The 12,845-nt window shown below is 39.3% G+C and overlaps 1 protein-coding gene across 2 annotated transcripts; it reads right to left on the bottom strand.

Annotated features, from left to right (window-relative positions):
* Nucleotides 1-1,831: 1,831 nt before the first annotated feature.
* Nucleotides 1,832-12,412, bottom strand: si:ch211-22d5.2 (serine/threonine-protein kinase NIM1). Of its 2 annotated transcripts, XM_038297568.1 has the most exons (5): nt 12,244-12,412; nt 9,545-9,613; nt 4,531-4,800; nt 4,171-4,439; nt 1,832-2,717 (listed from the first exon to the last, which is right to left on the bottom strand). In XM_038297568.1, the coding sequence occupies exons 3-5, from the start codon at nt 4,796-4,798 to the stop codon at nt 1,953-1,955; spliced, it is 1,302 nt and encodes a 433-aa protein (XP_038153496.1). In that variant the 5' UTR covers nt 4,799-4,800; nt 9,545-9,613; nt 12,244-12,412; the 3' UTR covers nt 1,832-1,952. The 2 variants fall into 2 exon arrangements, with proteins under 2 accessions (XP_038153496.1, XP_038153495.1); XM_038297567.1 differs by lacking the exon at nt 12,244-12,412 and having other exon boundaries at nt 9,545-10,823.
* Between the last annotated feature and the right edge of the window lie 433 nt (nt 12,413-12,845).

Raw genomic sequence — 12,845 nt, forward strand, 5'->3', positions numbered from 1 at the left:
AGTGTCTCTCTTTAGTTTCCAATAGAGGCAGTTTCTCCCAATGTTCTTCCGTTTGTGTTTGCTGTCCTCTCAGGCAATAGCTCCAATTTCCACCATGTAGATTTATTCTATTATTCTAGTTCATTGTTCATAGAAAGGAGAGTCCACCTTAATACACCCCCCCCCTAAATTATATCATTATATTAGATAATCAAATCAATTCAGTTTAGTCTGTCCAATAAGCTGCCTGTAGTGGCTTTAAATCAGGGTTCCTACAGCATAAGGAGAGTTAAATTCAAGATGTTTTAAGACTTTTTAATGCCACTTGAAATAAAAATTTAAGACCAAATACACAAGAAAAACCTGCTTGCGACAACTTAACCCAAAGGTTTAATTTAACATAAACCACTGCACTAACAGTGTATTCTTATTATTAGTTCGTATGAAATCGTACGAAAAGTTATGCAGTATTTCGTACGTTTTTGACGTTTTTTTCGTCATATTTCGTTGTATATTGCGCATTCAATTTAACATACAATTAACCCTAACCCTAACATACAAAACAGCAAGCAACCTAGTGAGAGACATAATAAAGTAATTATTGCACTGTCCGTCCCAGTTTTACGTCCGTCCACCGATCTGCTTTTTTCGTCTGTCTGGCTGCGCACCGATATGTTTTTTCGAGGAAAAACGTAAAAAACGTACGAAACACTGTGCATAACTTTTCATACGATTTCATACGAACTGATAATGACAATATGTTGGCACTAATGTTTCAAATTTTGAAAAGCTTCCCATACAGGAAGAAAGCTAAAAACACACAAATGACAGATATATTTGAACAATTATTTAACTGAATTCACAAACTTTGTTTTAGCAGGGAACTAAACAAATCAGTTTTAAAGCCCCAACATAACCAGTGCTAAGTCTTTTTTGCAGCTATTTTTCTTTGTATGGTTTTCTTAGTATGTTTGATTTGGTGATAAGTGGAGGCGTTGCAGAGACAAGGGTGGAACTAAACTGAGAAATACCGGCTGTTTCTCTGTAACTCCATTTTGACGCTTTGTGTTTCGTGCTTCGCATGTGCGACTCCACCGCCTTAATTCCCATCGTTCTGAGCTTGAATGACTTCTTGCACTAAATCCACTGAGCCTCATGTATGTTCCCTGGTTTTAGCCATGGAGGAAACTCTTGGCTGGAGACAATTTTGGTTACATTTACACTTGCTCATATTTCCCAGACAAAAAGTTAAAGGCGCATCTCTTAAATGTCCCGGCAGCAACAACGCTTTATTGGTTCCGCTATCGGGACGGAACCAATAATGGCGAGCCGTTATTTCTTTTTAAATAAAATTAAAAAAAATTGTCAATTGTAACGTTTTATTTAGATTACAAAAATAAATTGTTATAAAAATAATCCTATTTATGATGTTTTAAAAATTAAGACCTACGAAAGACTGATTTAAGACATTTTAATACCAATTAAGGCCTTAGTTTTATTTTGAAGAATTCAATGCCTTTTAAGACTTTTTAAGGAACCCTGTAAATGTCCAGCAGGTGTCAGTATTCTGTGAGACAGCATCAATAGTTTGGCAATGAGTCGATAACCCATCACTACTATTTACCAATTAGCTGACGTCTGAGGTCTGTTTGTTGGATTTTGTTTATTATAGTTAAAGGGTCTAAATTAAAATGCATGCTTCCATTCTCTTCTCTGAAAGTTGATTTCAAATCATGCACGTCTTCATTTAAGTTATTTTTTTACTACTTTCGGTTTATTTTATGTTGTTTTAACTGGATAAAAGGGGAAAAGGTTAAAGGGGAATCAAACAAAACAAAAAATCGCTTTGAAATTTTAAGCTCCACTTTCGTTTTATTGTTCTTTTTTCAGGCACTTCCACATAAATCACCACAGAAAAGTTTCCATCAGCGGATCGACGCTGGAAGGTTAAAGTGCCCGCAGTTATCGGCGCGCTACGAGAGCACGCAGAACTTGGAGGTGTGACGGAGGCCCCTGTAGGCCCGGAGCCCCTCCCTCTTGGGGTCCCTCACCATCCCCCGCACCACCGGCAGCGAGTCGCAGCCCCACCTCCTCTGGGCTCGGTGCAGCAGGATGCGGTAGACTCCCGTGACGGGGCTGCGGCTCTCTGTCAGCTGGTTGTTCTGGAGGTGCTCCACAGTGAAGCCCAGCTCCTCCAAGGAGCTCCTCACCTCCTCCTCCACCTTCTCCTCCTCCAGGGTCACGCGCTCCGACTCTAGCAGGCTCTGCAGGGGGCTCGGCGGCTCAAAGGGAACCAGAGTCCAGGGGAACTCCACCGGCAGCAGCCAGTCGCAGCCCAGCATTTGGTCCACGGCGTAGCGCTCCGAGGGGGCCGGCTTCAGGATGCCCCTGATGAGCCTCTGGCAGGGGCCGGGCACCCAGGGGGGGATGGTGTAGTTGGCTTCGATGATGCAGCGCCGCAGCTTGCCCATAGTCTCCGCCCTGAACGGCATGGTGCCGGTCACCATGAAGAAGAGCAGGACCCCCATGGCCCACACGTCCACTGGGGGCCCCAGGTAGCACTTGTCCCTGAAGAGCTCCGGAGCGGCGTAGGGGGGCGAGCCGCAGAACGTGTCCAGAGCGACGCTGCGACCGGACACCCGGGTGCTGAACCCGAAGTCGGCCACCTTCACGCAGCCGTTGGTGGTGAACAGAACGTTCTCCGCCTTCAGGTCGCGGTGGATGATGTTCATGTTGTGCTGCAGAGCAGAACAGAGATGGTCAGAACTTTTAGGACTGGGTAGGAAGGACACAGGTTCTGTGTATCTGAGGGAAAGCCAAGTGGCTTTATAATATCCCGGTATGAAAAAAAACATGGATTTCAAACTCTGGAAGTTTCACATCATGCTGTATCTGCTGGTTTTGTTATTCTATATAAATAATAAATAAGATTTAGGGCTGTTTTTGTTGTTGTTGTCATTTTAAAGACAACAAAAGCAGTGAACACATTTCTCAGAGCTCCTCCATCCATGTAGAAGCTTACTGTATATATTTTAAGTACTATTTACGATTGGTTGTCGTTTCTTGAGAGTATAAGTCAATTTCTAAAATGTTCTAGTTGAAAATCTGATTTTAGGTCTTCTAGAAATAGAGCTGTTTCATACCAACCCCATGTCTGCTCAGAGATCAACATGTTTAGCTGTTAAATGTGCAAATCTTCCTCATCTACCAAACACTTTAAAGGAAAAGTCCAGTCATATTCAAACTTCTGAAAGTCCTTTAAATATGAAATAATTACATACTGTTCAATAAATGATAGTGTTTTTAATTAAGAGTAAATTTCATGTGAATGTGCTTTATTGGAGGCATCCATGTTTGTCAAAGAACACTACTGCCACCTACTGGTTTGTGACGTCACGGTGCGGTATCGGCTGTTGATCAAGTCCCAGTGCTGTATCTGGTGTTTGTCACAACGCGCTATTATCTGGCCAGAAGTTCGATGGCAAATCCTCCCTCTTCAAGTTGGCGATCCAACGACCAACCCGTCTGTGGAGGATCAGGAATCAGAAAGGTGGAATAACTACATTTTTTTCTCTTTTCATTGTCAGTTTCACTATAGCTCTGGTGAATTTCAATGGTGAAGTCCTCTGGAAATCTTCAATAATTGTTGTTGATTGCAGATGTGTCTAGTAGTTCCCATTGATTTAGCTTGTAAAGCGGGGAGAATGGCGCTAGGCTTACCGCACCGTGACGTCACAGACAGAAGATGGCAGGAGGGAGGGGTTACTATATTGACCAAAAATGGCCGCTCCCAAATTATTGCTTTTATTATTTTACTGATTAAGGCTAAATTCATTAAATCACCGCAAACGTATTAGTTTTAGGTATAGATAATGATCCATTGATCGTTCCTTGCTGATTGGACTTTATTAAAGGAGACTAAATCTGAACTGGGAAGCAGAAATAATGCATTCAGAAACTCATCTTGAGCACAGCAGAGTAACTGTGATGCTGTGGGCCGGTTAGTTGTTCCATGGAAACGGCTAACCGGCTAACTGGTATTCTCTGGAAGCTAAAATTGTACCAATAAAGACACACAGAGGGGTTCCTCTGATAACCCTATAGGTGGTGCACCAGCAGCTTCTAAGAGCAGCCTGTTGTAGAGGGACGCAGTGTTTGTGATCTTTCTGCTGCGGCTCAGGATTCACCCACCATGTATTTGACGGCAGAGAGGATCTGAGCGAAGGTGATTTTGCTGGCGTTGTCGCTCAGTTTTCCCTCGTTGCAGATCCGGTTGTGGAGATCTCCTCCTCCTGCGTACTCCAGCACCAGGAAGAGTCGACTCGGCGTCTCCACCACCTCGTACAGCCGGATCACGTTGGGGTGCTGCAGGAGCTCCATGCTGCTGATCTCCCTGGAGAGCAGCCGCTGGGCCTGGGCGTCCAGCCTGGTCCGGTCCAGGATCTTCAGAGCCACTTTATCTGAGAGACACGAAGACGCAGGACGGAGGTGAACAAGGAGATGATTTTAACCAACAGAACTGAGCTGATGAAGCTACTGAGTGTCATCTACCTCTAGTCAGGGCGTGGAAAGCCAGTTTGACCCTGGAGAAGGTCCCGTAGCCGATCTCCCCTCTGACCTTGTAGAAGCCCACCCTGCGGCCGATGATCAGCTCCTTGATGGTCTTCTCGTCTTTGCACATGGCCACGGTGAGTTTCTGCAGGGGGGTGAGGAGCGTCGAGCCGTCGCCCCCCTGCTCCTCATGGCTGCCGTCTGAGCTCTCCGTCAGGCTGTAGAGGCTGAGTCTGGGGCGCGTCAGCTGGTACTGGCTTCCAGGCATCTCTACCAAACCGAAACAGGAGCAGTGAGCCTCGGTCACAGATAGAGACAAAAACTGATGACAACCCTCAGCGTTCTCCCCTAAACAGCCGGAAAGTCTGACTGACCTCCAGAAACACTGGACACCAACCCATGAGGTCTGCCCCAGTCTTATAGAGACATCAGGCTGCTTAGGAGAAACTCTTTTGTAATCTGAAAAGCCAAAAGCTACTGATCAGAATAATGAAAAAAGACCCACTAAAAATTAAAATGTGCCCCCCTTTACTGCTACCCCTTTTAAAACATAGAGAGCATTTTGTTTGCCTCAGAGGCATTTAATTAGTGAAGAAAGAATTATTTTATTTCAGAACCAGAGGAGGACAGTGACTTTTTAAAGCTGCCTGGTCAGCCAAACAATTGAACACATTTTAAGTCACTTAGCTAACAAACCTAGAGCACTCATTACTGTAATGGTAAAAATGATCCACCAGATGGTGCTGTTACAGTAAAAATCCTACATTCATCTCCAACCACAAGGTCAAAAACAAGTATATCAAGCTTGGCATCATGGTTTTATGCAAACTAGGAGATTTTTTTTTAGCATAGTCTGGTGAGAAGGCCTTTACTAAATAAAAATTATGCTCTATCTGATGCAGCATAATTACATGCATTAGCTATTTATTATTTTACACTTAAGTAAGGCATAGAGAGCAAATGGATTTAAATCAACCAAACACACTAACTGGAACTAACCAGAGACTTAATATGAGCTGGGAAGCAGAAATTATGCATGCAGAACCTAATCTTGAGCACAGCAGAGTAACTGTGATGCTGTGGGCCGGTTAGCTTTTCCATGGAAACAAATGAGAGAACTAAACACCTAGGTCATGGTATTGAGAACAAATGTGTTCAAATGTCTTTTAAATTAGTACGTTTATTTAAAACCAAACAATCCATGTTTCTGCAAACAGAGGTTTGTTCTATAAAATGTAAAGCGTTAAAAACATATCAAAAACAACAACCTTACAGGTCATCTAAGAAATTGGTTTCCATGGTTTCTTTGCTATTGTAGTTAAAGGTTTTGGACAGAATGAAAGTACTCTCGGGAGTAGTTTTAATGCACTTTATTTCATTTTTTTTTTTTACTTTAGTCATTATTAGGAAGTAATATCCATACTCTAAAGAACATCAATACTCAAACGCTGTATCCAGATTCATTACTAATTAGCATGGTATCAATACCAACGATAAGGGTAATTTTATTATTACTTACTTCAGATTACTGGATAATTTGCACTTTAAAAGATTAATACTTCAGACAACCTTAAAATATTGTTAAATCGTGTTATATTTGGGTCATTAACATTTATTAGCACATTTATTTAACTAGCATCTTATTCTGTTGAGAATGAAAAAAAATTGAGTTTTTCATATTAAGATTATTTTGCTATCCCTTTAATTATTGGTCATGTTTTATCGCCATGGTATCCAAACTGTCAAATAATGAAAGGCATCAAGAAAAACGGTTTCGAGTGTCGAATAGTTTTCTGGGAATTGATATCGAGCTTGAAATTTGCGACAACCCTGCTAGGAGGATTCACTTCAATTTAAATCAAAATGAATCCCCAAAGGAAACATGATGTTGCATTAACGTATTGATTTTTACCCCCCAATACTCTTAAATACATTTCTGCCTAAGCTTCTCTACCTAAGGAACTTATTTTAATAAAAAAATTTAATTTGGCCAAAAATATATCAGAGTTGCAAACAATTTCAGTTGAAGTGAGACCTCCTGTTTGTAGCCAAGCTTTGTTGTTGATGATGATGTCCCACTCATTTCCATGTCTGCAGGCTGAAAAGGTTTGTCGTCTCCTCAAACTTATAAAAAACTTTTTAGGATGAATTAGAAATGAGTGTGAATCTTTTTTATTTTCCATTTACCTTTTTATCCATCAGCTAACCTTTATGTATACTAAAGTTTATTCTTCTGTGAGCAGAAATCTATCAACAAATTTGACCTTATAGACGAAGAAGAGGAAGTTAATAAAGTTCAGATACATGTATAAAGCAGATGATCCAATATTTTTTGCAGTATTTATTTTAATTTTATATTGAAGCATTATTTTTTTTATTATATTTTTGTATTTAATATTTAAATTATCTGTAAAGAATCTTACATTTTTTACCTCATTATTTTCAAATATTAATCAGATGTTCATTAGTTGCTCAGTACTCTTATCTGAGGAATTGCTTTGAGGGCTCCTTTAAATTTTACTGGAGTAAAACTATATAGGATTATCATTAGTCTGACTTGAGTACGATATTTGGTTACTCTTCCCACCTCTGCTCAGGATAACTACAGCTGTTCCGGTTCTGGTTTGCTGAAGCCAGAAGAAGTTCTGGAGATGTTTAAATCTGAGTTTATTTCAAAACAAAAAATAAAACAGGACGAACCTCTGATCAGTTAATGCTTTGATCTGGTCTTTATGGAAGAGAAGCGAGAAAAAAATGCTTGAATTCTGGTCAATAGGAGTAAAACGTGAATAATGAGGGCATAATAATAAGATCCCAACCAAAGCTGAAACATGGGGGGAAACATCTAATGAATGAAGGACAATATTAGAAGAACATTGGAGAGAAAAAGGTCTGCAACCTTTTCATTTCAAAGCCGCTTTCCCCCTACAAAGTAAAATCTGCCAAAAACGACACTATAGATTTTATTAAAGCAAAAAAAAAAAAAAACTAAGACTTAACATTTTGATAATTTAACCGTTAAAAAGGAAAGAGAACTCTTTATTTTTGTAGAAGCTGAAGGAGCCGCCGTAGATATGAAAGTTTATAGGAACATAAAAACTAAAGCTGTAAAACAATGAGTCCTTTAAAATCCTTTGTCACAGATGAGAAATCTTTCTTATTGCCTAAAGAAAATCTAATTATTTCTTATGGTTGGAGCCACAATGGAGGGCCCAAAGAGCTACAAGTGGCTCTGGGGCCCGCAGACTGCCGACCCCTGTTCAAAGGAGGATGACCTTAAACATACAGAAGCTCTAAAAGTTCTGACTCAGATGAGCTGAACAGAAGGAAAAGAAAACATTTTCAGCATTTAAACTCTGCAGGAAAGAAGTCTTTCTATCTCCTCTTTCTTTTCTCTTTTTCTTCTTCTGTTCTATTTACATTGCAGTGTCCATATAAACCGTAAAACTCCCTGCATAATTATAATAAAGCAATTCATATGCATGAAACAAGTGGAGCAATATGGCAATTGCCGTACTGTTACACTTGTGAAAGTAGAATCTGTTGGGCTCTTTTTGGCATCAAGACAATTTTTCTTATTGCCACATTGCCAGACAGGACACTGTAAAAATAAATAAATAAAAAGACAATAATAAACTCTGCAGGGGAAAAAAAAGAAACAATCCATGCAAAGAAATGGGTTATTTTTTTCTCATTAAAACATTCATAAATCTATGCTTTTAAGATGCTAGAAGCATGAATCTCTGAATAATCAAGTTCAACATATGGGGGTTTATCAGGTCGGGCGATCCATTGATTTCATCAATTTATTTCATTTGTTTTTTTTAATGGATACTTTATTTTTTAATTAAAAAAAATCTAAATTTGGGTTTAACCAATCCTCTCCTCTGGCCTCAGAGCGACATCAGTTTATGCCTCCTCATTACTGATAAATTATCTCCCTTTGTGACCAGGGGCGGAGCTAGATGGGGGGACCTGGGGCCACCCTTAGCCAATCATTGGCCAAGCCTGTGGCCATCCCTACCATTTATTTCCCTCTAATACAGATGGTGGCAGCAGTAATACTCTCAAATGGAATATTCAAAACATTTAAATTTCTTGTGATGAATTATGCATCAATATACTAACATCAAAGATGATACAGAGTTCATGCTCTTTTCAGAACTAGATTTTGTGTTATATGGGGTAAAGAGAAAATTATGCGTCTCTGAAAGTCATCTTTGAGTCTTCAGTGAAATCATAAATAAATAACAATTTTAATGAAAACTTATCAAATAATCAATTTATGTAGATATTAGCACTTGTAAATATCAATTTTATGCAGAATTTTTATTCATAAAAGTAGGTAAGTTATGACAATGGCAAAGATTTACCCCCCCGGAACGAGTTTTATCCACTACACCTTTTATCTAGAAATTACGGGTGTTTAAACATATGCGCCTATTTGTTAACAAAGGCTGTAGGAAAGTATAGTTTGTCTTTATTTAGAAAATATGGATTTTTTTGCTCGTTAATTTTCCTGTTGGAAAGTGTAGATCGACCCTAAAGTTCTGGTGCCGATCCACTTTCTGCCACCCCTCAGTCATTGTTTATTGCCTGGCCACCCTTATAAAAAACTTATGGCTACGCCTCTGTTTGTGACATTGCAAAGCTGGAAACATTTAAAACCTGCTTGTAAAAAAAAAAATCAATTTTCTCAACAAACAATAAAAATATTACAAACTAAATGTTTGAATTTTGTTTCCCTTTAAATGAAGATCATCCCCCAGAGGGGGGTGGGGGTCGGGGGGTGGGGGTGGGGACTGAAATCTAAGTTTTTGAAAGAAGTAAATATACAATAGCATTTATTGTTTTTGTTTTGAAACTTAAGTGAGAAGAGAAACATTATTCGGATTTGGTAATAAAAAATTTGAGATTACATTTTTAAGCCATATCTCCCAGATCTAGTATTGTAGTATAAGTACCCATGCAGCATCCCAGATAGTTTAGCATATGGAAACATGGATGTTCTCACCAGCTGTCCAAATTCCTCTTCTTCAGAACATGGATGGAGTCCTTTCCAAACCGCTGGTCCACACGGACCCTGGAAATAAAACGAGCTTTTCTCACATGCTGAGGTCAGAGCAGCGCCACCGCCGCCTCTGAGACTTTTCCTTTAATCAGAGAACCGTTGGAAGGAGAACCGGTAAACGATGGACAGGTGAGGAGGGAGAAGGGGGACACAGACGCAGGACACACCTCTTCATCTCCTCCAGGAAAGGACAAAGGTTAAGTTGGTGTCCATGATCTCTAATCCTGCTGTAATTTAAGTCTGACCCGTTCCATTTTAACAGAGCCAGAAAATAAACAGGTTTTACGTTTTTAATGTGAATCAACAGAAAATATCAGATGATCATGCAGATAAAAACTCAGGTGTTTAGGGGGAAAATGGAGGTTTGATTACCAAAATGCTGAGCTTTTAAAGCTTGGTGAAGATGAAACGTTATGCAACGGTATTAGCTGATGTTCTCATAGGGATTAGAAGAACGTCCCGTTTAGACTGAGGCTGCAGAGCAGAGATAAACAGATTAGCAGCATGTTCATTCAGGTGGGCACTCCCTGTGAGGAGCAGCCTCAACCTGAACCACCTTTATAAATGCCTGCAGACTGGATAAAGATTCAAGGGTAAAAAATATATTAACCTAAGTAGTTTAACTCAAAGTCAAGAAGAAACAAAAAAACAGACTCAACACAGATGATATAATAAAAAGAAAAAAGCCTTGATGCTGCTGATTAATCCCACTGATCATCCTTTCTATGAGAACATCTAGAGAAATGAGAGTTTTGGCCGTTTGAAGCCTTCATACGGCGGTTTGCGTAAAGCAAAAGCAGAAAATCATCAGTAGCAACCTCAGAGGTGGAGCAGTGTCTGATCATTGACCTGGGAAGGTTTATTATTCCAGCTTCAAACTGATTCACGTACATTAAACAAAGAGAAAGATTAATCCAATGAAGAAAACCTTTAACCCTTTATATGGCTACATTTCAAGCCAATAGTGTTGTTAGAATCCAGGACAAGACCTTATTAGCTTTGTAACATTCAACAAATATGGATATTTTGATGGCAAAAATTTATGTCAATGTAATAACAACAAACGCCAACTAGACCGAATATATATAGAAAAATAACAAAAGTGCTTCTATTAGAAATTCATGAGTAAAAGAAACTGGTTTTCCTTAAATAAAAAAAACTGTGAATCAATTTGACTGGAGGATCTGGTTGAACTGTAAAGTGCCTTGAGATGATGCGTTGTGAATTGGCGCTATAAAAATAAACTGAATTATATGTTCTGTTCGAAAACCTGGGCTGCGTCCTTAGAAGGCCAGATTCGAAAGATGATGACGTCATAGCGCGGCGCCGAGGTCTGGTCGGATTCCAAGAGTCCTCGTTATGCGACCTTAAAATGCGTCCTTCTTTTTGCCGATTTGAAGGACGGGTCCGATGTATCCTCGGTATCCTTGGATATCCCAGGATTCATTGCAAGACCAAGCAAACCGTGATCAGAGGAAAGGTTACTTGGCGCAGAACAGTGGTGAAAATTGGAAGTTCAGTTTAATATAATACAAGTCATTTAATAGTTCCATCTGAGATTAATGAAAAATAGTTGTTTTAATGGTTATTGAGTCAAATATGAGGCGGCAATGTTTGATTTATCTAAAGGTTTTTATCTGTTACTGTGTAAATGGGTTTGGCTGTAATTTAAGGACAGATTCTAATAGATCTGCAGGGTGGGGACTATAAATCTGATAGGAGTTTAATTTTTTTATTGCTGTTTTGCACAATATGCTTAACTAACTATTTTTTGTTGTTGAATATTAGAGATTTTGCAGATATATTTTTTTATAAATAAATTGTTTAGATTTACTTATATCTTTCTACCCCTTTTATAGAATAGAATAGAAAATCCCTTTATTTTCCCACAATGGGCAAATTTACAGCAGCAGAAAGATTATTGAAAATGGTCACACAAATGAGGACCTTAGAAAAATGTCTAAGAATAACATAATAGGGAAGAGTTAAGATATAAAAAATAAAATTCTGTAATGTGTTTTAACAATATAAAACTGGAGAATAAATAACCAATATGCAGCTATGGACATTTTTACAGTAATGGATATTTGAAAATAGCAGCAACATCAGAGATGTGCAGAATGACAGCAGCAGGTTATTTAACTGACTAAATTTTCTATCATTACATTTGATTTTATTTGTTCCTGCTCCCGGTGGTTGGAACCTTTATTCCACTCTGGATTCTTGTTAATGTAATCTTTGTTCACTTTATAATAAAAAATAAACAGTTTGGAAAACTTCGGGATTCATTCTTTTCCTGCTTTGTGTGTCAACTTTCACGGTTGCTAAGCAACAGAGCTTACGGCGGTAAGCTTACATTTTATAGTTTATAAACCTAAATATAGTTTTTAACTTGGCTTATCAACGTTTTAACTTTTCAATTAGCTTTTTACCTTTTTTTTCCTGACTTTTCTTTTTCCAACTTAATTTATAGTGGGTAATCTATCATTCAAGGGCTCATCTAATTGGTCAAATGCCAAAATAAGATGTGCAGCCATGTAGCAGCATCTTTGCTGAATGTCTGGATATATATCTTGTGCTTCTAGATGTCACTGAGGGTCGGGGGGAACTGGTAAGCAACTGATCAAAAAAGGGTAACTTGCCTTATAAAGAGTTAATGTTCCCAGGATGGACATCCAGGCCAGAGCGCACAACCAGGGGGGTCGGCAGAAATTTGTGGCCCCATTAAAGACATTGATAGATCGTCCCAACTTTTCCCCGGGATACAGAGCCCCTGCGCACAACGCTGATGGAAATGACTAAAAAAAAGGTTAGAAAATGGTTCAATGACCATAGCAGCAAGTTTAGAAGGGCAGGAGAAAGGCTTCAATGTAAAATGTAAGTTTAAAACTGAAAAAACACAAACAACTACTAAAACATCAGTAGATAGAAGTAGATACATTAGATCCGAACTCCTCATACTGACTGGAAGGGTGACGCCTGTTTTTCAGACAGGACTTCTAAAGTCAAATGGGAAAATCTGTCTGACAGCCTAAGCTTGGGCCAAATTGCATGAAAACAGGGCGGTAACGGTCTAGTCAAAGCTCAAACTTCAACCTGGTTATCATGCTGTGGAGGGAACTCTTAACATCAATGTTTCTAGTTTAGACTGAACTGTCGCGCTTCTCGTTGCGTCACACCTCAACCCGCCTCAAAGCCAACGCTGATTGGACGTTCGTTTGGTGAACGGCTCCAAATTTTCTTC

The sequence above is a fragment of the Cyprinodon tularosa genome, unplaced genomic scaffold, assembly GCF_016077235.1.
Source record: "Cyprinodon tularosa strain WSP-4 unplaced genomic scaffold, ASM1607723v1 ctg391, whole genome shotgun sequence".
Taxonomy (NCBI): domain Eukaryota; kingdom Metazoa; phylum Chordata; class Actinopteri; order Cyprinodontiformes; family Cyprinodontidae; genus Cyprinodon; species Cyprinodon tularosa.